At 34.1% G+C, this 26,304-nt stretch overlaps 3 protein-coding genes across 4 annotated transcripts; 2 read left to right on the top strand and 1 right to left on the bottom strand.

The window, feature by feature from the left end:
• The first annotated feature begins 6,846 nt into the window (after nt 1-6,846).
• On the top strand, nt 6,847-8,943 carry LOC141668700 (berberine bridge enzyme-like 8). The gene has a single exon (XM_074475682.1). It carries the CDS (start codon nt 6,980-6,982, stop codon nt 8,567-8,569), a length of 1,590 nt encoding a protein of 529 aa, XP_074331783.1. The 5' UTR covers nt 6,847-6,979; the 3' UTR covers nt 8,570-8,943.
• A 3,709-nt stretch (nt 8,944-12,652) lies between these two features.
• Nucleotides 12,653-16,025, bottom strand: LOC141666970 (cyclin-D1-1-like). 2 transcript variants are annotated; one of them, XM_074473236.1, is made up of 6 exons: nt 15,638-16,025; nt 15,266-15,355; nt 14,333-14,428; nt 14,041-14,242; nt 13,795-13,925; nt 12,653-13,720 (listed from the first exon to the last, which is right to left on the bottom strand). In XM_074473236.1, exons 1-6 carry the CDS (start codon nt 15,878-15,880, stop codon nt 13,502-13,504), a joined length of 981 nt encoding a protein of 326 aa, XP_074329337.1. In that variant the 5' UTR covers nt 15,881-16,025; the 3' UTR covers nt 12,653-13,501. The 2 variants fall into 2 exon arrangements, with proteins under 2 accessions (XP_074329337.1, XP_074329336.1); XM_074473235.1 differs by having other exon boundaries at nt 14,333-14,431.
• Nucleotides 16,026-18,503: 2,478 nt separating this feature from the next.
• Nucleotides 18,504-21,550, top strand: LOC141664212 (wall-associated receptor kinase-like 10). The gene is made up of 4 exons (XM_074470126.1): nt 18,504-18,868; nt 18,975-19,171; nt 19,337-19,510; nt 20,030-21,550. The coding sequence occupies exons 1-4, from the start codon at nt 18,504-18,506 to the stop codon at nt 21,220-21,222; spliced, it is 1,929 nt and encodes a 642-aa protein (XP_074326227.1). The 3' UTR covers nt 21,223-21,550.
• The last annotated feature ends 4,754 nt before the right edge of the window (nt 21,551-26,304 follow it).

Below are 26,304 nucleotides of genomic sequence, written 5' to 3' on the forward strand. Positions count from 1 at the left end.
CCCACCTTGTTACAGTGAAAGCAAACAACTTTGCTCTTGGGGTCTTCAGCTTTTGGTGGAACCGGTTTTTCTTCACCTACTTTCTTCTTCTTGGAAGGGTTCCTCTTCCTTTTCTTAGGATTGGAACCTTTACCAATTAGAAGAACAGAACTCTTCTTAGGGGGAAAATTCGATTCCGCAGTCTTCAACATGTTGTGGAGTTCAGGCAGGCTGACATCCAACTTATTCATGTGAAAGTTCACAACAAACTGCGAGAACGAACTCGGAAGCGATTGCAAGACCAAGTCTTGGCTCAGCTCCCCATCCATGGCAAAACCAAGTTGTCCAAGACGTTCAATCAAATTGATCATCTTAAGTACATGATCATTCACGGATGATCCCTCAGACATCCTACAACCGAACAACTCCTTCGATATCTCATATCGAGCTGTCCTCCCTGCCACATCATACAACTCTTGTAGATGCATAAGGATAGTGTGAGCATCCATATGCTCATGCTGCTTCTGTAGCTCAATGTTCATGGAAGCTAGCATGATGCATTGAGCAACATTTGCATCATCTATCCACTTACGATACACAACATCTTCATCATTATGTGCATCGTTAGCAGGTTCAGTAGACTTAGGTGAGTCAAGCACATATTCTAGCTTCTCCACCATGAGAACAATTCTCAAGTTTCGAAGCCAGTCAGCAAAATTAGGACCAGTCAACTTGTGAGCATCTAGTATACTCCGGAGTGATAGTGCAGAAGACATAACGAATATAGTAAATCTGTAAATGATAAACACATAACAACACTTAGCAAATATTCAATTTTATTTCAAAACACTATATGAATTGGGTCTTTATTCATAAGTGGCTCCCACTGGTTTATCTAATTTATACAACCCCTAAGTGAAAATTAGGCATTCATAATGCTAGTGGGAATAGGGATCCTACATTTCATTACACAACCTCGGATGTAGCACGAAACGTCATGTGATGTTCAATAGGCAGACAACTCTTGTCAATTACTTCTTATGTTATTCCCTAATATAATTTTAGCCTCTTGAATAATTGAGTCACGGCTGTAGCACGACAAACTCAATATTCTAAGTCAAGTCTAACCCAACATTTCGTACAATTGAATCAGTCTCCAACGGCCCACGGCTGTAGCACGTAACGACCTTTAGATTCTAATTCAATGTACACATCTCTATGTAATAGACAAGTATTTCTTATTTCGAAATCAAAGCCCTCGGCTGTAGCACGAAACGACAATGATTTAAAAATAAGAACCACTTTCTATCATGTTGGAAGGCTATGACCGACACAAGCCCGTTGTGTTATTGACCAATTACTACTTGATATTATTTAATTTTAAAGGGATTATATTACGTTACAATCATAATCATATTATAAAGAGATTCTTCCTTTTAAATTAAATATTTCAAATCAATAATCGATAATCAGATGATTCCCAGATCAGGTGGAGCATTGTCAAGAGGCGTCACTTAATAACCCTTTCTTACAGATAAAAAATCTGTTGTTGACAGAATCATCCTTTCTCTCAAAATTAAAAATTCATATTTAATTACGTGTTTCATAAACACAAGAATCTCATGATTGTATTCATAATATTATTGTCAAGGCAAGAAACGATTCCTATTCTAGATTTTCTAGAGCACGCCTTATATTGATTTAAGTTCACCTAAATCTATCATCGCATGGTAAACACAGGCATATATCTCATATATAAAATAAATAAACAAGTAAGCATGCAAGTAATATCATGTCACACATTGATATAATGATGTATGGATTTATTATAGCATTTAAAAGCAATTAAAACAATTAAAACATGCTTTAAAACACTTTCGGGAATATAAACAGTTCAAAACTTTTATATAAAAAAATATTTGACCACTCCATTAGATCCGTCTCGGAAAAACGAATCCAACGATATATTGCACGCCCAAAACGGAGTTACGAAACTCCCAAAAATCAAATTTTAAAAAGACAGATGGGCTGTAACGCATTACAGTAATGCGTTACAAGGTCTATAACGCATTCACGTAATGCGTTACAACACTGTTGAGCCATTTACGTTTGTAACGCATTCCGTAAATGCGCAACAGTGTGTAACGCATTCACGGAATGCGCAACACACCCCCACCCCGCGTGAGCCGCACGCGCCTGCAGCAGCCGACAGCAGTTTTCTTTTTTTTTTTCCTTTTGTTCCTCCTGTTCCCTCCTGCCTCGTGAATTGTCAGCCGTTACAAAATAAAAAGTAACCCCCTTTTTCTTTTACTCCCTTCCTTAATAACTCTTTATTAATTTATTATTTTAATTTTATTATTAATAAATTAATTAACATTTAATTAATAAATTAATAAAAATTAAAATAATATGATTTCTTAAATCAGGGAGTAGCAGAAAAATACCAAATCAGCCATGAGTCCTTGTGCAAATTTTAATCATAATTATTCACATGCATAATTATTTCATGAATTTTTAATTAAAATAATTTTTAAAAATTCATAACAAATAATCTACACATCACAAAATTATGAAAAAAATACCTAGACAATCTACAACACTTGTAGAACCCAGATCAGTAGTCAAAATCTCATGCAAAAATTATTTCGAATTAATTCATAATTAAATCCAAATAAACTTGCAAAAATCATAATAAATCCATACATGCATAAAAAATCTGAATTTTTTTATATAAATCTCTATATGCAGAACCTAGCTCTGATGCCAATGATGGAATTTACGGATGAGCGGAAGCGTGAAATAACATTTATTCCGTAAAAACCATATACTACACATATAGAAATACGTATAAAAGGGAAAAACTGAGGAATCGAAATCATACCTCGTGAATCGAAGCTTTATAAAATTGGAATGCTAGCAGTTGCTCCTCAGTGTGTGAAGCACTCTACCGGTATCCACCAAGAACGATCCTCTTCGATGAACCTTTTATAAAACCGAGCATTTATAAAATGGAGTTTTTGGGAGAGAGAGAGAGGAAGAAGATGGAGGCTAGGGTTTTCACAAAACCAAAATTGTGTGTGTAAATTGAATGAGTCATCCATCTCATTCTATTTATAGGGCTCTCCTAGGGTTTTATAATATATCTTTATATATATTAACTCCCACATTTTATCTTCATAAAATGCTTTAATAATAATTAAAACTATTTTAATCATTATTTCTTTTTCTTAACTATTTAGAAAATAATTCCCTCTCTCATTATTTCATCAAAGAAAATATTCTTTTATGGTGTGACCCTGTAGGTTCAATATTATGCAGGTAGTAGAAATAAATAATAATAAACTTTTATTAATTATTTACATGAATACTAAAATTCACTAAATATAATTAACTGATTAATTATATTTATTCTACATCGTGAGTGATGCTTCTCAACATATCGCGACTATCCGGATAATATGAATTCACTGCTTAGAATATCAAGAACCTGTCAGTGACTAGTTACCGTACAATGAATTCCTTTTACCCTTATAATATCCCGAATAAATACAAGGCATGGATCTCGTGTAAAGCCTATCAAATTTAATCATATAATTTCTTATTCATAATGCAAAATTCATATTAATGCAAATTAGAAACTCCTTTCTAATTTCATACACTCTGGCTAGAGATTACAGAACTTGCATACTAAGAATAACATAGGATATTCTCTTCCTATACTGGAAGGGGTAGATCCTCTATTGACGTTAACTATCTCTATACACAAATCCCTATGCCCAGAATAGACCTAATGGATGTCCTCGAGACTAAGGACTAAACCAAAGCACAGTTCATTATATATAAGATACCTTTAACGATTTCAAGTTTAAGGACACTTGTACAACTATCACTCAGTGAATAACTATTGACACGTGAGTAATCTCCATTAGTTGTTCAACTTATCGAGTCATGTTCAGTGAACTTATTCCCTAATAAGCACCTACATACTAGCTATAGTGTCACCACACAAATGCCTATGAGAACAGACATCCTCCTGAAGGGAGCAAGCATAGTATGTACCAATCTTTGCGGATTATTAATTACCAGTTAGTAATCCTATGACCATGAACTATTTAAGTTTAGAGTTATCATCTTTTAGGTCTCACTATTATGATCTCATCATAATCCATAAAAAGCTTTACTCTAAACTATGATATATCTTATTTAAACACTTAAATAGATAGAGCCCGTAATAAAAACAAAATAAGTCTTTTATTAATATCAATGAAATCAAAACAGATTACATAAAAGTTATTCCTAAATCCTCATACGTGATTGGACTTAGGACATATCTCTTTCAATCTCCCACTTATACTAAAGCCAATCACAAAAGTGATTAGGTTTGTTTTCTCACCTTTTCTTATATTTTTAATCATACTACTAATCTAGTAGTATTTGGTCAATCCCTAATTAGTCAATATTCAGTGCGAAAAGTTCGTGTAATTAGAGTACGTATAATTAGAGCCGACAATTTGGTATACGGTATAATAATACGATAAAATAAAAATATTTAGTGTTTAGGTTTGAAAATGTAGACAATATTACACGAACACTAAAATGTACTGATATATTTAGTACAGTATTCGATTTTTTAAAATAATATATTATATATTTATAAAATAAATAAGCCTCCGTACAAATGGTGAACAGCAAAGGGGGTCCGGGGCTTGTCTGAAATCTCAAGTAAAAAAAACAAAAATGGTCAGAAATCACGAGACACTGCCGATCAAGGAGTTATAATATGGGGGCCTTTCCTTTTAATGCTCCGAGGGACCTCTTTTACTTGTTTTTACTTCACTGCACTTCAATTATAAAGTTGATTATTAATATCACAATTTTACACGGCCTATTTGATAAAGTTGGTTAAATAAAACAAATAAGAAAACTACAAAAGTGTTTTATTCTTCACATGCATGCCTCACCAAGTGTATATACAAATAGCAATCGATGATGTATTGGAAGGCATTACTTACGAAAAGTAAAAAAGTAAAAAAAAATATTTAAAAATGTTTTATTTACGAAAAATATAAAATTTATTTAGAAAATAAAATTGTCATATTAAAATTTAGTTAAATAAATAATAAGAATTCAATATATATATATATATATAAATGACAATCATCCCATATATTACAAGAGCACGAAGTTAGTACTACAATAGTAAACTTCAATATTTAAAATATGGAATATACAACCATGTTTAAAAAATCTTGAAAATCACTATTTGTTATACTGTGTGACCTTTCCGAAATTTAACCATGTACTAAAATTATATCTTCATAATTCTTTTTCTAGTTATTTTTCAAAATACTGCTGCACTTCTGCAACAATATTATATAAAAAAATATTTTACAAATATTATTTTACTTTGTAATTCTCTACAAAATCTTGTTTAACATGAAATTTATACCAATTTCAGACAACCTACAATGGACGAACGAGAGATAACCCCTAATCATCCGGCGTTTCGTGTTATTTGTGAAAAAAATTGAACGCGTGTACTATTTTTATCAACTCAACGTGAAAATTTGTCAAAAAAATGGATGGATATTTAATTCATGAGTATACTACCTCCGTCCCGCTGGATAGTTTACGTACACTATTTGCACGTATTTCGAGGTTTCAATAAAGTATAGTTTTATAATGTTTTTTATTAAATTTTTTTTTTGAATAAAAGTTTAAACATAAAATTTTTTGCAGATTTTTTTTTTAAAAAAAAATATTATAAAAGTATACTTTAAACGAGTATTAAAAAGCGTGCCGAAAAATAACGTAAACAATCTAGTGGACGGAGGGAGTATATAACAAAGAGAATAATTATTATTAGACCACTTCATCAATATTGACCAAATTGTACGGAAAGAGTCAGAATTTACATCTCAGCTAAAATAAATTTGTCCTCAATTTTTCAGTCTCTCCTTCCTTATCCATACACATATGGACCTAAGCATGAATACATGCATACAAGAATAAGAAGCAAATACGCATCTGCTATGTTGTTAATAACAGTAAGTTGGTGACTTATAAATACTCCAATATACTTTTTAGTCCATATTGTTATTGAATATTTTATATTTAATTTATATATCTTTTTTAAGTTATATAAAATGGAACTTTTATAATGAATTTAAGTTTTTTGTATATGGAACTAGGTCAGGTCACCACCTCAACTCACTTTGTTCTATAGAAAAATGTACAAAAAAATATTATCAAATGAAGTTACATGACTGATCGGATCATATGAAATTATTTAATTGATATTATTGGTGTGAATGTGGGGTTTATTTTCATTTAATAACTAAGAATTTAACACAAAGATATATTATAATTATTTTAAGAACCAGTTTTATATCAATAATATTTTTCCTAATATATATAGTATATAAAAGATGGTTTTGTTGAGTGTAATATCTCAGAGCAGCTCCAATGGTTGTGACAAATTGGCCATATAAAAAAATATTATATTTTAAATTCTCCCTCTTCTATATCATTTTTAGCACCTTCTTTTTCAAAAAAAATGGTTTGCATTCCAAAATATCAATTTCATTAACTCAATAAAAAAATGTTTAATTGAAATATATTAGGAAACTGATATTTTATGTACCATTGGGACCATATTCACCACAAATGAAATTGTCACCCTATTTTATGAGATGTCAACTTTTGGTATCCCAATATCATCCATCAACTTCAATGGAGTGTTATGAAACATGACGTTGACAGTTAGAGGTTGACACCTCTCTTGACACTCAACTTTGGAATTGCTGTTAAATGAAATACTGTATCGCAGCGCAGAACATGTTGCAGTACATATAGAACATTTTGCAGTACATATAATACTCCAACAACGTACTCTGGTAGTTCATACAACTTTTCCCATATAATAGAATACAAGTTATTTTTTATATATATCCATAAAGTGGGGAATAATTCAATCAAATTATCAAACTTGCAAAACTGCATGCTTCTGAAAATGAATGCATTAACCATTTTTTCAGGCTGCCTAGTGTTATTGTTACCTGCTGCATTGGCAACTGATGAAGCATTTGCACAATGCCTCAATACCCATTCTTTACCATCTCAGCCGATCTCTTCTTCAATCTATACTCCAAACAATGCCTCATATGCTTCTGTTTTACAGAACTACATTCGAAATCTTCGATTTAATGAGTCCACAACTCCGAAACCAGTTCTCGTTCTCACTGCATTGCATGTGTCTCATATTCAAGCTGCAATTATTTGTGGCCAGCAACACAACTTAGTCATGAAAACTAGAAGTGGAGGCCATGATTACGAGGGTTTGTCGTACGTTTATGATAACCCTTTCTTCATTCTTGATTTGTTCAATCTTCGAATGATCAACGTAAATATTAAGGAAGAAACTGCATGGGTTCAAGTTGGGGCAACTCTCGGTGAAGTTTACTATCGAATTTACGAGAAAAGTAAAATTCATGGCTTTCCTGCTGGAGTTTGCCCAACTGTTGGTGTTGGTGGACATTTCTCTGGTGGAGGATACGGGAACATGATGCGAAAATACGGGCTTTCAGTCGATAACATTATTGATGCAGAGATCATCGATGTTCATGGTCGACTTCTGAACCGAACCACCATGGGAGAAGACTTGTTTTGGGCCATTACTGGAGGCGGTGGTGTTAGTTTTGGAGTTGTTCTTTCTTATAAGATTAAATTAGTTCGTGTCCCGTCTACTGTCACCGTTTTTCAGGTTGCAAGAACATCAGAACAAAACGCAATTGATGTCGTACATAAATGGCAACAAATAGCAAATAAGTTACAAGAAGATATCTTCATAAGACTGACTATTGATGTTGTTAATAGTACTCAAACCGGAAAGAAAATAAACAGGGCAACATTTAACACTTTGTTTCTCGGAGATGCTACTCGACTTCAGAAACTAATGAACGAGAGCTTCCCTGAATTAGGATTACAGAGATCAGACTGCGAAGAAATGAGTTGGATTGATTCAGTAGTTTGGTACACAAGCTTCCCAAGTGGAACGCCTCCTAGTGTTCTTCTCAGTCGCGTACCTCAAGTGCTCACTCATCTCAAAAGAAAATCAGATTATTTAAAAAAACCGATTCCTAGAAGCGGCCTAGAGTTCATATTCGAGAAAATGATCGAGCTTGTGACTCCAACTCTAAGATTCAATCCATACGGAGGTAGAATGGCTGAAATTTCTCCGTCCTCAAAGCCATTTCCACATAGAGCTGGAAACATATGCAAGATTCAGTACGCAACAAACTGGGATGAAGACGGTGCTGAAGCCGCGAAGAAATATTTGAATTTGACACGGAAGCTGTACCGTTACATGACACCGTTCGTGTCGAAGAATCCAAGAGAAGCATTTCTCAACTACAGAGATCTTGATATTGGTGTTAATTACCATAATGGGAAGAATAGTTACACTGAAGGAAGTGTTTACGGGGTAAAATACTTCAAAGGTAATTATGACAGGTTGATAAAAGTTAAGACCCTTGTTGATCCTCATAATTTCTTCAGGAACGAGCAAAGCATCCCAGTTTATCCATCATAATTTATGTGTCAAGTTTAGCGCCCTCAAATTCTCTGTCGTAAGTTTTTCGTCGTAAAAGCCCGTATTTGTTGTAGGGACAATGAACTTAAAATGGACGGCCAAGTTCAATATCTACTAAAAACCTTGATGTGATAAGCGAAACGATAGGTATCTTCTAATTTCATGCTTAGATTATGTTTCTTATATTCGTTGTTATGATTCTCGAACTGTTCTCTGTTTTGTCAAATATCTGCTATTCGAAGTTGTTGTATTAGTTCTGTAATAGTACAAGTCATAATTAAATCAATTTTTAAAACTTCCGAGAAGTACTGTATTTATTTTAAATCTGTTATTTGCTCTATGCATAGTGCGGGATTTCTGAGATGTAAGCATTTTATGTGCAAGCAACTTCCGAAAATTATAATGTCAAAAATATATTTGGTGTAATTTTTATACCAATTTTAACATAGAATATAGTGTTAATGGATTCTGGTTAATTTTGTAAATAACATAATTTTGTCACTAAATAGAAATAGTGTAAGATTTACATTATTTCACTGCTATGAGCTGAAAAGTATCCAGTGATTACTACATTATGGGTAACATTTAAACATTATTTTCGTGTAATGCATTAAAAGGTACAAACGTCTACTGTATCGGGGAACACTTGCCAGCAATTAAATTGCATTTGCATGCACATTTAATTGGTGGTCTAATGTGATTTCATTGTACTTCTACCTATCCCTGCATTATCTGTTTATATACAGGGTTGCCCAATTATTAGGAGTAATGCTAGGTGTATAGAATTTTGTAAAAAAAATTGTACAGAATGACATGACACTTGATGTGGAGTGTTTTAATTGATGTTGTTGATGTGAATGCGGGAGGCTCATTCCAATTAAAATCTACCACATGTTATTATATACAAAATTTTGTACACAATTCTGTACACCAAACATTTTCCAATTATCATAGCAGTGCATGGAGTACATGGTGCTCAAGAAATTATACAAATTTACGAGTGGTATAAAACAATAACTCTATATAGTAAAAATGATTACTCTTCCATGGTACCTTTGCGTTTCATTTTCTAACTTAGCAATTACAAGCCAAGGTACCACACTACCACTAAGAGCCAAAGATATACACATGTAAGGAGTGTCGTTTATCTTATGAAATTTGTCGAAGTTCACATGAATCTGCGGATATACACAACTTCTTCCAAGTACGGAGAGATTTTTTTGAGCCAGAATAATATCCACCCTGAGTACTTCTCAGAGCATCCGAAATGTATGCATGGCGTTGCTCAAGCATCTTGAATTTGCACTTAAGTGTAATTTTACTTCAAGTCTTCGAGTTCATATTTTACTAGTCCAGGGAAACTATGCAGAATGAAGTAAAAGTTGTAGCAGAAATCAAGATTATGATCAACTATGTATGAAGCTATAATCAGAAGTATAACAGTTACCATACCTTCCGGCCGACGAGACCTTAAAAATGTGATGAAGTTTCTCACTGTTATAGAATGAACTGTAAGATATGGAACCTTAATCTTGCTTGCCACAGATTTTAGTAAATTATCTGTTGTGAAATAAGAGAACAAGCACAGCACAAGTGTTATTCTGTTTTCTGTTTAGTTGCTAGTTTAAAGATCATGAAGCCCAAAAACAGCAACAGTTAAAAGGAAAGAGCTAACGGTATTAAAAATATGAACTGGACTTGGCCTGCTCCAATAATCCAATTGTTTAGACCAAGAGCCCAATTCCAGGGTGATACGCGAACGCACCAGAAGTCGAACTTTTGATCTCTCGCAAAAAGGAAAAGAGCTCAACCACCGCGTCAACCTTTTGTTAGTCTGCTATACTGCAGTTTAGACTATGCCTCGTGAAAAGTATCTCTCATATGCATGTCCACATTATTTGAAAGATGAAGAGGAAAAAGAAAAGCCAAAAAAAGCAGTGGGTCAAATCCATGCACAAAAAAACTTTCGGCTAACATTAGGGCATGCAAGTCATATCTTATCTAATCATGATTACTTAGCAAGCAAATTCATCTTTGTTTCATCAAATATATACTATGATCACTGTGAAAAGGCTTTGCACTTTATTGAATAATATCGAATGCAGTAAATATATGAATGGTTTGTAGTTGTTGATATACAATCGATTACAGGGAAGACGCTTTTGTCTCCACTCTATGAATATATAAGGGAGGTCCATGGCAGGCACTACGAGAAAGCAATTGAAAGGCGAAAAAATGATGAATACACGCTCCCTCGAGATATGCTCTCTCTTCATATCCTCACTTTCTAACTTGCCATCATCAGACCTTTCATGCATAGGTGTGTGCGCGCCTGGGTTGCTTGTGTGTGCACTCACACGACTCGGAAATCGGTTTTACTCGGTTGCATTTTCAAAATTCGAGTAACCGAACGATTTTTTGAGTACCGGTTTTCGACATCTCGACTAAATCCAAACCAGAATCAGTTCAACTTCGATTTCCGAATACTTGTCGATTCGCCGATTTTTAGAACACCGGGACACAGGGAGTCTAGAGATTATCCGTCAGTTGTAAAGCCAGATAAATGGGCTCCCCCTCTCAACAAACAAATTTATCTTTTCTCTTTTAGCTTTTATGTTGCTCTAAATGCCTCCTCTGTGTGTGTTTATAATGCTAACAGTGTAGGAGTGTGTATGTGTAGATTGAAATTTTCTATAATCATAATGTGGAACAAATAAGAGTTTCTTTTTGATCGTTTCCTTTATATTATTGTGCTTTTCCTTCCTGAATATCTAACATGGGGATGGGGACGTTTCAAGTGCCAAAGTAGTAGAGAGTGGTGTTATGTCTTGCATCCTGCATAAGCCCAAGATATATAGATAGTGTCACTCTTAAATTCGGATTTAACATGTATACATTATATATAGCGGAGAATTATATAAACCGACCAATATTTTATCGTAAGAAAATATGACATTTTTGAACATTCTCGGTATTTGAAGGTCGATTCTCCGCAGTATATACGTGTGGTGCTTATAGGTGGAGTATTAGATTAGATTGATTTAAAGATTTAAATTAGTTTTAAATTTTTATTTTAAATATCGTTACTATTTGATTGTCTCCCTGTATATACAAGTGGATTACATATTAAAGTATGCATGGCCATTTAGCAAAAAAAAAAGAAAAGAAAAAAAAAGAAAAAAGTATGCATGGCCACAGGTAATTAAGAAAAGAGAAACATTATGCTTAAAAGTCCCTACAATTCCAAAACCTACCCTTGATCTATAGTTTTTATTCTTGGGCTTTACTATACGCACTTAGGATTCCATACTTTCAAAAAAGAAAAAAAAATTAATATGCAAATTAAAGAAAAAGAAGAGGAGGAGAAATGTGAAAATGATCCATTGGCCCTTCCATTCATATAAAATGAAGTTCTTGTAAAGTTGCCTTTGGGGCCTTTAACTTTTTCATTGATGTTTATGTACCACTTACTTAGGAATAACATTATGATGATGTAATAATAACATCCAAACTTGTATATATTACTTATATACTTCATCCGTCTCTTTCAATTGTTTACATTTTTTTAGACAGTGTTTCATGCATATAAAGTATAGTTTTATAAAAAAAATTACGATTTTGTTTTTTTGAATAAAAATTAAAATATTCAACTTTTATTTAGAAAAAGAAATTGTAAAAATAAGTTACATAATTATATTTCTTATGCACCTTAAAATATGTGACAGACACTTTCTCAAAAATATAAATAATTGGATGGGATTGAGAGAGTAGTACTTAAATTAAACATATCCCGTATATCTCTGGCCAATAGTGTTGTCAAATGAAAAATAGTGTGATGTAAAGCAATAATGTGCAGAAGGATGAGGCAAATTAATATATGCAGAGTGTAATCTAAAATCCAAAGTAAAAAACAAGGGATAGTCAGAAATCACGAGAAGGCAATACAGATCAAGGAGTCATTTTCAAATCACAAAGCTAGATAGCCTCTCTTTTAATGCTTCAAGGGACCTTCTTTCACTACTTTCTACTTCACTGCACTTCAATAATACACAATTTCATACCTATTTTACAAAGTTGATTAAATAAAACAAATAAGAAAGCTTCAAAGTCTTTCATTTTTCATCACATGCATGCCTCACTGGTCCACAATTGTACAAGTATTGGAAGAGAAACAAACACACATGAAAATTGAAAAAGGCCCCAAAGACCTTTTTGCATAATTAGGTAAAATTTAAGCCATCAAAGGGAGACTTTTCTCCCGCGAAAACTACAACAAAAGTGGAATTATAGCAAAAAATGACAATGACAATTTACGCGTTTATGCATCAAATCACCCCCTTCAAACTCAAAAGAGAGCCAGAGGCCTTTCCCGTCCAAAGGTAGCAAGTAGACACTTGACCATCAATTCAAATCGTTTGGAAATGAAACTGCCTATCAGATCATTGGTCCCTCAACCAGTTTACCATTACTATCAAACATAGTCCTGATTCAATAATCAAAATAGCCCTTGAATCCATCACCTCCCCCACTTCTTTCATTGTGCATAACTGACTCCCACTCACTGGTCTAAAAAAAATCAAATCTCACTCTTTCTTTGCTTTCTCACCAAAACACTATGTACCAAATTGACAAAATGATCCCCATTCCCTTGGGAATCTGCAAAGCCAAAGTCATGTTAATGAATGACTGGGCCTGCTCAACTATAACCAAAAAAAAATTAATGAATCTAGAGCCCTCTCATCATGCAAGCCTATATAAAACTAATAATCTACATCACTCCAAGTCTACTTTTCAAAACTCAAAAAATCCTCAATTAAATACTGAGGACTAATGGTAGACCTCTTGGACCACCATTACATTTGTCATCTTCTTAATTCCTTATTGTCTATCAATATTATTCTGCCTTCCTCTGTTTTTTTCCTATCATGCATCTTAATTAGATGTCTCCTTGTCATCATTTACCCACAAACTGTTATTCAGTCTCCTTCTTTTAAAAGATGATGTTGATGAAGATGAGGATTCCGAGTCACCAAACGACACTTTACTTGCCCGTGTCATGACTCGGATCTGTGGCAATGCTTTTGATCGCTTCCTAAGCCGAGTATCAATCCCAATTTCTTGCACTAGTCGGTAACAACTGACAATACTCTCCTGCAAATTAAAAGATTAAATGTGCACGCAAACAAGTTATGAAATTTTATTTAAATCTTGAAAAAAAAACTTACTTTAAAAAGTCCTTCACACCATAATTCAGCATGGCCAGCAGTGATACAAGACAAGTTTGGAATAGAGTTGGCTGCATGTAGAATAGTGGCAGCAGCTATGCATGATGGCCAATACTCCAAAAAACTAGACTCTGCGCATTTTCATTGATCATTAAGCAGTTGATAACTGGAGTCATCATGATTCCTGAGTTCTGGAAAAATACTTGATGTTTTAATTTGAGAGACAGCAAAAATCGATTATCATACCTTGCATATTCGATAGAATTATATCAGTGGCCGTAGAGATAAGGAAGGCAGTGAAAGTTCCTTGAGAATCAAGCTTGTTAGCAAAGAAATCGAGAAAGGTAAATGGAGTAATGGATCTTAGCTTCCAATCAAGAACACCAAGTACAAGAAACTCCATCCTTGTGACTGTTCTAGGCTCAAACACAAATTTTGCACCTTCAATCTAGACATACAGACATGAATTTCAGTAATTAGGTTAATCTACCGAAACTTGTTAGCACTAAAAATTTAAATTTTACTGCGGCAGAACTACCTGAAGATCCAATAGTGAGGGAACCAGAGGTTCCTCCATCTTAGCAGCTAACGACAAACAAGCCACAGACAAAAGTTGCAACGGCCACCCATTTGACTGCTAAATTATGATAAACAGGTTGTTAAGCGTAAATCCAAATAATTAGCTCCAAAACAGCAAATTATATTTAGATTATTGAAAGTATATCCCACATTCCTTCCCTACCAACATTGTTGATTATTAATTAGTTGTGCAACAATTATATACCACACATACATATCAAATTCCAGAATTATATTAACATTGTAATTTACTAAAACATCTCGAGTAGTAAAGGGTAAGGTACGTGTTAAGTACTCTACTTTCGAGTGAGACATGCATAATGCCCCACTTCTGAGTGGGACCTTGCGATATGTTTAATTTGTTCTAAATGGGACATGATAATGACGGATCATTTGGCACACTTTCATTATTGAGAAATGTTCATCCCAAATAAACTATTTTTAAGGAAACAATGAAGATGCTTACGGACTTAATTAACCCTAACAGTACAAACAAGAATAAAATCAAATAACTTTTCAAATTACAAAAGCATAAGAATAAAGTATGTACTTCTCATAAACATACAGATAGATCTTAGTTCAATTAAAGTACATGCACTAATTAGTTGGATTAAAGCGAGTTTTACAGAGTATATCGCATACTTCCTGGCATGAAACGACACCGCATTACAATTTTCACTGTTTAGTGTTAACTTTTAATTAGGCAAGATACCTAAGAAGTCCCTTTCATTCTCCTTGATTAAAGTCAATAATATCTTGATCAAAAATCACTCAATACATATTCGAAATACTAATCTCAAATTCACTAAACATAATTATATATTGCACTCTTAATATGCGTAATTTTTTTGAAAGTGGACAGTTAATTTGGAACGGAAGGAGCATTTTTTACCTCCGGCAATGGATGAGAATAGAGAAAACGGTCCACGTAATTGACGGAAAGATATGCCGTTAATGGCTGGAAACCATAATAACGTTGCACCTGCAACATAAATATAAATATAAGACTTTATTACTGTTATTTTTTTCAGTATATAGAATTATAGATTGATAAAACTATTAAAGTTGCAGTTCATTAGAAGAACATAGAAATCACACATAACAATTATAAATAAAATGAACTGTATAATTATCGCCGATGATGAATCTGACATTTGATATCAATATTAGTTATATTTCATCGTGAAAAACGACTTTAACATAAACTCGACTCCACTAGGTTCGTAAAAAAAATTGTACATGTGAATTATAAAATATTATTTACCTTTAGAATCCATGCAACTGATGCTTGTCGAGCAGATGAGTCAACTGACTGAGCATGAGTTCTCTCTCTAGGAACATACTTTCTCTCATCTTCTATGAATCTTGCAATAGATTCCTCTATATCCGCCGGAGATTCTACGTCCGATGAATATTCCGGCAAGTCTTGAGACAATATTTCCGAGTCCTCACAACAAAGTAAGTCGGGAAATAAGTCGTCGGTGCATGATAAAGCTGACATGATCATTGGCGATGATTATCATTCATAGCGTTCTCATATTTGCTGTGGGTTTCGTGATTCGCCGGAGAGTTGTCGGAGAAGTTGCCGGAGAGCTGTCGGAGAGGGATATGAAGGGACTTGGTAGTTGGTTTGTTTTGCTTTGGTGTCTCACTTCTAAGCTGATATAAATATATGTTTTATTATAATATGTTTTTTTAATATAAATATATGTTTTATTATAATATTTTTTTTAATATTTTTTTTGTATTTGTCTCCTTTGTTTTGTTTTATTATATTTTAGTATTTATTAAATATTTTAATTATACTCTACAATTATATTTAAATTTTGGTACGTAGATTATAAAAATGTGATGGTTACTGATGATTTGATGATTTCATATATATAGATATAAATATATGGCAAAATTTAAAGAAATACAAGTTAAATAATATATATAAAACAATGTACACTAGGCACGGCATCCTCAAAAGAAAGTGTACACCAAGCATAAAATTAGGTATAAAAAAGTTAATGTCCATTAAAAAAATTGTAAAACATAGGAAGTATTTGTTTATTTATGTTAACAAATGATATATATTATTTGTTTTAAATAATAAAAAATTGTAAATAATTTTGTTGATAGCTAAATATCCAAAGTAGCCGACTTCAAATTGTGGGCCGACAGCGCACAATAAGTTTGCATCTTACAGAATTGAAGCCCAATAGAACTCCTTGCCTCCTTGTATGATTTATTACTACATATTTATTAAATAAATTATGTACAAGAATAGAGGATTAGCTGGTAATTTTGTTTTCAATTACAATTATATAAGTTTGATAAAGTGATACATCTGCATTTATTGTTTTCAATTTTTTAGCACAAAAATCATGCACAGCATCTGGCACTATATGCTAGCATTACCGGTTATTAGAATTTGTTGATTGCAATTTGCAAGTGTTCAATAAAATGAACATTCACATCACATATACTAATACTATTTGAAAGTCAAAAATCACTTGTGATTCTTTGACAATTCATTTCAAGTGACAAGACTACCAAGGAGGAGGAATTAGTACACAAACATGGTCATTTTGTCCACTGAGTTTTTGGATTAATTTTGCTGTATTGTATTTGTAGATTTGTTGCTGATTTTTTATTTTCATTTTGAATATACTTATATATATGTCTGAAAAATGTGTCATATACCCTGCTATTCTTTTCAACAAGAGTCGGCTTCCGTTTTCGGATCTAGGGTTTTAATCACCCCTTCTCTTCTCCATCTACAGTTCCCTTTCATTATTTAATCATTTTCACTCTTCCATTTTCTCTTTTATTTTAATATTTTTTCAAAATTTCGAGTAAACATCTTTTAGGGGTGTGATCAACCTTTTAAAACAAGTTTTGATCAGGTATAAATTAAAAGAAGATTTATTTAAACGCCAAATTAATTGATTAATTTTGAACTAAACATACATATGTTTTTATCAGAGAACACTTTTTAAAGTAGTAGCAAATACATTTATTTATTCAAAAAAAAACGATAAAATAAAAAATTGAGAATAATTGGTAGTTGAGCTGGGCCTTGTATCAATATTACATTTTGAAATTTCCAAATGTTCTTGTTTGACATTGTTTCAAAAGATAACAATTGAAATGAACTCCTCATATTTGACTTTGTTTCAAAATTAGGATTTTCCGGTGCTATTTGACTGGTATTTTTTTTTAAAAAAAATTCACTTTTGAATAAATAAATTTGAATCATAATTTTCACCATCCCTTAATCATTTTAAATATTAATTATGTAATGTCAAATTCAGACAGACAAAAACATTGTTTACACAAAATATTCTTCGACATACATTAGAACCTCGATAAATAAATATTAGATAAACGAATAATCTCGTCAAATGAATATTTTTTCCGACCCCCACATAATAGACACAGTGTATTTTTAACCTCGATAAATGAAAAATCTCGTTAAATAAATAAAATTTCCCGGTCCTGAGCATATTCATTTATCGAGGTTTAACTGTATATAATGATTTTCAAGTAGATGCAAGAACATGATCAAACGGAAATAAACAACATCTTATAAGGCCCATCTTATAAGGCCTAGGAGAAGTATATTTTAGATAACTTTTTTAATCCTAAAATCATGATATTATATTAGTCTGATACAAGCTTTAATGTGATATTTAATTGTGATCATATCCTTACTTGACCCAGTGAAGTCTACGCCGTTGACTGAGGACTTTTGAATCTTCTCATACTGAACACTAGGTCATGATCTATGCAGAATTTGAAGTTTACAGGACAATCGAAAGAGAAATATTTCCAAGCCTATTTATACATCAACATACTTTCGAGCACAACAGCATTTGCAGATGATGTTACTCATGTTATTGTTCATAAAAGCAGCATTTGCACAAGATTGGCCTGTAGCACTGCCCGGATGTGAAGAAAGATGTGGTAACATGGTAGTTCCTTACCCATTTGGGATCGGACCAGAAGCAAACTGTTAATTTGAAAAATACACAGAAATTTATTGCAACTACTCTTTTAATCCACCAAAACCTTTCCTCAGGGACTATACACACTACTCATCTTTTAATCTGGAGGTGCTTAATATATCACTTGAGCCAGCCACAATGCGCGTCAAGTATCCAATAACCACGGATTGTACGAATACAAGTAATGATACTCCAGATGTTTTTTTACCAGACCGCTTTGCATTCTCATACACTGAAAATCGATTCATTGCCATGGGTTGCGACAATCTTGGTTTATTAAGATCCAGATCCCCAGTGTACGAGGATGAGTTCACTGTGTATGGGGATGAGTTTACTGCTGCAGGCTGCGTATCATTGTGCAATACCTCTTCACTAAAAAATGACAATAGATGTTTTGGGGAAAGTTGCTGCAAAACAAGTTTTGAGCCAAATTTGCAGCACATCCGGCCATCGTTATATCCTAGCGGTTCCAGTCAAGCATCAGCAAGATGCAGGGGGCCGAGGTACGTAGTGCCATGCATATGCTCAAACTTCTCCAAACAATTAATTCTAGATTAATATTTTAGTAGCCTGTCCTGAAATCATTCATCTCCCTGCCACTCGACGCAGGTATGGATTCATTGTTGAACATGAATGGTTTAAAGGTTTGGACGACATCTATAGTGTGCAAACTATGAAAACTGTTCCAGTTGTGCTAAATATAAATGCATATTATATATGTGGCCTGAACGCAATTTGGAATGAGCGCTCATGCTCTTGTAAGGAAGGATACGAAGGAAATCCTTATTTGCCGGAAGGATGTCAAGGTGATATGTGATTAATACTGCTAAATTCCACAGTTTATGATGAATAAAATAACCAATTCTGTAACTATTTTTATATTAGTCCCAACTGATTTTTCTTTGGTCATAATGTTAAATCAATCTTGTAACTTACGAAATTTACTTATGATAAAAATTTTGTTATATCAGATATCAATGAGTGTTTAAGAGGAAAGCTCACTTGTCTGTACAAATGTACCAATACACCAGGAAGCTACACTTGCTCATGTGGAGATGGGTGGGTCTTTACAGATGACCGCCAACTCTCTTGCTCGAAGATAGGTGGTTTTCAGCAGGTCAAGAAACCTGCAATCATAGTAATAGGTACTTGAGTTCTAAAATTTTTACAGAATTCTTCATGATTTCATGTAAATAAAAAGACCGGGCTTAATAACACATCACGTAACTTTAGCAGTCAAGCCTATAGTTTAATCAAATTGACATTAAATATAGGACTAACATCAAGATTATTTCATGCAGAAAGAATAGTCTACTCAGTTAGGTAACTATTTTAGCTTTAAAGGAAAAAACTCAACTACAATGTAGAACAGAAATAGTATATATAATGGGCCCATTGTATTGTGTGATTTTAACCCTTTTGTTGTTTGTGAAACGCTGCTGTTCCATGATAGTTTGTACATAATAGACTAGATAAACAGGGTAGATTTTAGTATTGGTTATCTGCCTTTCAGTAGGTGATCATCTTCATTCTTTAGCATCTCTGCACACTTTTGCATATAATCAGACCTCTATCTTCTTTGGCAAAGTTTTTTTTTACCATATTCATCATCTTTGTACACTTTTCGATATATCTGACCTCTTTCATTACGATCGATGGTGCAGCCACTGGTGCAGGTCTAGGGACGATGTTGGCCACTGCGTGGTGGTTGTACAAAGTAATAAGACGAAGAAAAATACGTAAACTTGGGCAGAAGTTCTTTAAAAGAAATGGCGGTCTGCTATTACATCAACGAGTATCTTCTAGAGAAGGCAACGTGGAGACAACCAAATTGTTTACTTCAAAGGAGTTGGAGAAGGCAACTGACCAGTATAATGTAAACCGAATCATTGGACAAGGAGGATTAGGTACTGTCTATAAAGGAATGTTGACAGATGGCAGAATAGTAGCAGTGAAAAAATCCAAGATAGAAGATGAAAGCAAACTCGAACATTTTATTAATGAGGTTGTAATTTTATCACAAATTAACCACAGAAACATAGTAAAGCTATATGGATGCTGCTTGGAGACCGAGGTCCCTTTACTGGTTTACGAGTTCATCCCTAATGGAACACTTATGCAGTACATCCATGAGCAAAATGAATACTTTCCACTTACATGGGATGCTCGCATACGTGTGGCCACGGAAGTTGCAGGAGCTCTATACTATTTACACTCTGCTGCATCAGTGCCAATATATCATCGAGATATTAAATCATCAAATATACTTTTGGATGACAAGTACAAAGCAAAAGTGGCAGACTTCGGAACATCAAGATCAATTTCAATTGACCAAACTCACCTGACTACAAGAGTACAAGGTACATTCGGTTATTTGGATCCTGAATACTTCCGCTCAAGTCAATTTACAGATAAAAGCGATGTTTATAGCTTTGGGGTTGTCCTTGTGGAGCTTTTGACAGGACAGAAACCAATCTTGGCAGCTAGACTTGACGATGAAGCACGAAGTTTAGTAACACTTTTTTTATTGGCAATGGAAGAAAATCGCATATTAGATATTCTTGATTCACAGATTAAGGAGGGTAGAGGGGAAGGTATGGTAGCATTTGCTAACATTGCATACAGATGCTTGAACTTGAACGGGAGGAGAAGGCCAACAATGAAACAAGTTGTAGCTGAGCTAGAGAGTATTAGAAATACAAATGAACCACATTCTGCTCAACAACACTATGAAGCAGATGAATGTAGAATAAATGAACTAAATGGGTCCTGGGATTCGGATGTTACTTCAACTTCGACGAGTTCCACCGTACATCACAGTCTTATTCTTGATATAGACCCCGTTACGACAAATTAGTGATACCAAGACGCTCAAGGGGAAATGCATGTAGGAGATATATAACGTACTAAGGAAGAGAGGTCATAATAATCAAGCTTTGGAATGGAAAGAGATTGAAGAGAGCTTCTTGATTACGAGCTCTAGATATGTCATTTGCTCTGACTGTTGTTTGTAGAAAACGGAAATGGCTGTCTTAGATATAATAGACATAGAGTATCAATAACAAGGACTCAAGGAGGGTGCAAAATTTGTATTTGTGATTTGTTTTTGTGGACCATTTGAAATTACACTAAGAAGTAAAACAATTAAATTTTCTACTAATTCCTAGTTAAAAATATTTTGAGAATATGCCTCAGGACTCAGGAGTGAATGCGTCCTAACCAGGTGCTAGAAATGCCAGATGCTCTCAATGTTTTTGACGAGATATTGGAATAGCCTTTTGAGATTAAGTAGTTCTTGGAAGAAAAACTGAGTATCTATAGCAGAGAGCTTGGCAATTTCAGTTTAAAATCGGGTCAATTATAAATATGTTAAAATTTGATACAAGTATCTTTTTAGTAAACTTAATACATTGATATGATAATAGACAAGTCATTTTGTGTTAATCAAATAATGCCGTTGAATCCCACATTTGAAATCATTATCAGCTACATTTACACCTGAAAAACGGCGCAAGTTAAAAGCAAAAATGCGCTATCTAACGAATTAGTAATTTACCATCAGACTAATTTGGGGTCCGTTTGACGTTAACATATGACTTAAAGTTGGAAAGTACCTTATAATTAATATGTAAATTATTACTTATAAGTGATTTGAGTTTTTGGATATTTTAAGTATAAGTTGGTGATATATTTGATAAATTATAACTTAAAAATTCAAAAACCATTTAAAAAATTAAATTTTTGTTGTACTAATTTTAGTATATAAAATATAAATTCAAAAATAAATTTTAAAAACTTTAAAATTCCTAACTTTTACATGTGTATAAATGGACTCTTATACTCTTGTTGAATTTTTTTTAAGATTAATGATGTATCTCAAAATACTATTATAAACTTAGATCTAACATTTTCATTTAATACAGAAAAATTGTAACACATAAACTATAAATTAGAAGTTAAAACTTAATTTAATAAAATAAAGCAGACAAAAACCAGGTAAGGTATTCATTACATATTTGCATTTATATTAAAAAGAACCCAAATGCCGGAATGTAAATGAGATATATATTACTTTTCTAGAAAAGTAATAAAGTAATATATTTCCTAGGAAATTGCTAGAATGTGAATTTCTAGAAATTACTTTTTTTTTGACAAGATGCAATTTTATTACTCCATCAAATCATTCGAGATAGGGTTGTCAATTAATCGGATTTGGATCGGATCGCCCTTGATCCATATCCTAATCCATTTATCTTTACCGGATTCGGATTCGGATTCAGATCGGATCATAGTCGGGTTTTATAAAGCATGATCCATATCCTGATCCATATCCTGATCCGTAGAATTTTCGGATTTTCGGATCGGAGCTCCGCTCCGTTATATTTAGAAAAAGACTGAATTTATAGTACATGATAGAAGTTTCCAGTTCTATTCGATTACTCGAAGCCATTAAAAGCTTTGCAGATTTACGATGATTCTTTCGAGCATATTCAAGACGAGACTTAAAAAAAATAGCCATGGAAATTGGAATAATCCTTCCATCATGCTAAGTTCACAATCATAATCTAATTAGGCTAATGGCTCAGATTATTAACTTCTCCCGAACTTAAAACCTTAACACTAATAGACTGGGTATTAGTTAAGCATATATGTACAGTACACATACTAAACACCTATTACTACATGCATAAAAACATTTAACATTAAAGAGTGAAAAAAATACATATTCTTATATATATACACACACATATATATACATATATATATAAATATATGCTGATCGGATTATTTACGGATCAGATCTTATTAAATCCATATCCTAGGTATATCGGATCGGAATTTTTTCGGATCGAATTTTATTTTAAGTGATCCATATCCGCTCCATTGGCTCTCGGATCAGATCGGATATCCGATCCATTGACAACCCTAATTCGAGATACATGTTTTAACATTGATCATAATAGATTTCCAATCAAAAGTACGATCAAAATACATATGAGACACTCGAGCAAGCTCGTGAGCCGACATATTCGCATATCGCTTAATAAAATACAACTTACTGTTGTTAAGATCACAGATTAACTTCCTGCATTCCATAATCACCTTACCAAGCCTCGAGCGCATAACAGCTCTCCTTCTTATCATTTGAATTACTACTAGACAATCGGACTCCACTGTGACTGCAAGCCAATCCATCTGTCCAGCCCATCTCAGGGCTTCTTTAACTGCTATAGCCTCCACTAATGTTGGATTCATCACCTCCGCATAGAATCTGGATTGTGCTAAAACGAGTTTACCTTCATGATCTCTAGCCAATAACCCTATACTTGATGTTCCTTTATCTACGAAAACAGATGCGTCTATTGTTATCTTTACTGCATTACATTGTGGCCTTACCCAGATCTCAGCACCATCTCCTTTTATAGGAGGAATAACTGATGCCCCAAGATTTCGACTCTGAGCTACACTCCACTGTGAAAGATACTCCCAAGTTATCGCAACAATTTTCATGGCCGACTATCTTTTTCCACTCCATACTAGGTCATTTCTGGCACTCCAAATCGACCAGCATAAGGTGCTAATTCTTGCTTTGTTCTTGTGTGACTGTCCTGCTAGATTGCTGTCTAACCACTCTGGGAACTCCATTGTCACTTCCATGTTTATCCCAGGATCAAAAATTTTCCAACACCTGCCTGCTACTGTACACTAAACTAGTGCATGGAAAATTGATTCAACTCCTTCACCACACACTGGACAAGCATCATCAACCTGTACATGCTTAATTTGCAGTTGAACTTTAGTTGGGAGGCAATAAGCAGCAGCCCTCCAAACTAAGTTTAATGCTTTTGGTGGGGCTTTAGTATTCCACAGACACTTCTAGTAAGCCATGTTACCACATGCAATCCAAGCTCCTTTCTATTCTTGCAGAATTTTATACGCACTTCTAACTGAATACTGACCTGTAGGCACCTGTCTCCAGCTTAGCACGTCAGTGTCCAACTCTTTTTCAACCACAGTGTTCACAATGCATTGCTTATCTCTGTCGTCGAATATATCACTGACTTCTAGATCCCACTCCTTGGTGTCAGTGTAGAACAATGATACCACCTTCTGATTTACTAGAGATGGGGAAACTGTAGTGATATACGGATTCTCTGAATCACTAAGCCCATGTTGGTTCATGATCATTACTTCATTTCCAGTGCCTATCCTCCAACACGCCCCAACAGAAATGTCTCTCTTTGCTTCAATTATACTACGCCATATGAAGCTAGGATTGTTACCCAAACTTGCCTCCAGTAGACTTTTATCTGCATAGTACTTGGCCTTATATACTCGAGCCACCAAACTGTCCGGGTTCGTCAGAAGTCGCCAACATTGTTTTCCCAACATAGCCAGATTAATTAAAATCTCGCAGACATCTAAATCCTAAACCTCCTGCATGCTTATGTCTTGACATCCTGTCCCACCCCATCCAACTTATTTGAGAATTATCCTTTTGAGATGAATTCCAAAAGAATTTTGACATGCTTGTCTCAATATCACGAGTAAAGTCTAATGGTAAGAGAAACACATTCATTGCAAAGGTCGGTAATGATTGAGCTACCATTTTGATGAGAATTTCTTTTGCTGGTTTGGAGACATTCTTGACACTCCAGTTTTGAATGATGGTTTTCACCCCATCTTTCAAATATCCAAACACCACGGACTTGTTTCGACCTAGGATATTGGGGAGTCCTGGATATTTTGCAGAGTTGTCAGCCTCTCTAATTTGTAACTCATTACATACCCTTTCTTTGTTGTACTCCATTACATTTGCACAGAAGAAAACCGTTGATTTGTCTCTGTTGATTTTTTGACCGGAAGCTTGCTCATATGTATTCAACAGCTGTATCACTTTGCTTGCTTCCTCTGTCTCCGCCTTACAGTACAAGTAGCTATCGTCAGCAAAGAGCATATGACTGATCACCAGAGCTTTCCTACATATTTTAATTCCTTGCAGCCATTTTCGTTCCTCATACAGTTTTATTAATGTTGTTAATCCCTCCGCACAAATAATGAAGAGATATGGAGACAATGGGTTACCTTGTCTTAAACCACAAATCGGTTTTATGGGACCAATTATATACTCTCCATGTACAATATTGTACTCTACTGATTGAACACACTGTAAGACTAAATGTGTCCACCAGTTACTGAACCCCTTCTTTAGCAGCACCTTTTTCAGGAACTTCCATTCTATTATGTCGTAAGCTTTGGACATGTCCAGTTTAAGCGCCATAAATCCATCCTTTCCAAACTTTTTCCTTTTCAAATAGTGCATGACTTCAAACGAGATCATAACATTATCTGAGACTAATCGACCATGTAAGAAGGCACTTTGAGTAGCTGGAATAACAGAAACCAAGACATTTTTAAGTCTATTTGCAATCACCTTCGTAATAATATTCATGGCCACATTACATAGCGCTATCGGTCTCAGTTCAGACACTAGGGCTGGGTTCTTCTTCTTTGGGATGAGGACTATATTCGTAGCATTCAAATTCTCTGTTAACTCCCCTGTCCGAAAGAATTCCTTTGTCATTGTCACCACTTCTCTACCTACCACAGCCCAGTTTTTTTGAAAAAACGCCGGGGTCATACCATCTGGCCCCGGTGCTTTATCCGGATGCATATAGAAAATAGCTACTCTCATTTCTTCGTCAGTGATATCCCTCATTAATTATGTATTTTGTTGTTCAGAAACAGTCTTCGGGATGCAATTTACCACGACCTCTCCCTACATTTGCTCAACTGTATACAACTGCTGGTAATACTCCTTTATCAGATCCTGCAGCCCACAACTCCAGTCCACCCATTCTTCTCCTTCCTTTCTCAATCTCTGAATGTGATTATTACGCTTTCTTCTATTGCACAATGCATGAAAATATTTTGTATT

This window comes from Apium graveolens, chromosome 6 (assembly GCF_009905375.1).
Source record: "Apium graveolens cultivar Ventura chromosome 6, ASM990537v1, whole genome shotgun sequence".
NCBI lineage: Eukaryota > Viridiplantae > Streptophyta > Magnoliopsida > Apiales > Apiaceae > Apium > Apium graveolens.

Excerpts from the sequence above, each read along its gene's own strand:
- LOC141666970 (XM_074473235.1), bottom strand. The coding sequence starts at position 15,880 with ATGATCATGTCAGCTTTATCATGCACCGACGACTTATTTCCCGACTTA. Across the intron at positions 15,356-15,637 it reads CAGTTGCATGGATTCTAAAG|GTGCAACGTTATTATGGTTT; the intron begins GTAAATAATATT and ends TTTATGTTGCAG. Across the intron at positions 13,926-14,040 it reads AATTCTATCGAATATGCAAG|AGTCTAGTTTTTTGGAGTAT; the intron begins GTATGATAATCG and ends GAAAATGCGCAG.
- LOC141664212 (XM_074470126.1), top strand. The coding sequence starts at position 18,504 with ATGCGCGTCAAGTATCCAATAACCACGGATTGTACGAATACAAGTAAT. Across the intron at positions 18,869-18,974 it reads GCAAGATGCAGGGGGCCGAG|GTATGGATTCATTGTTGAAC; the intron begins GTACGTAGTGCC and ends CACTCGACGCAG. Across the intron at positions 19,511-20,029 it reads ACCTGCAATCATAGTAATAG|CCACTGGTGCAGGTCTAGGG; the intron begins GTACTTGAGTTC and ends TCGATGGTGCAG.
- LOC141668700 (XM_074475682.1), top strand. The coding sequence starts at position 6,980 with ATGCTTCTGAAAATGAATGCATTAACCATTTTTTCAGGCTGCCTAGTG.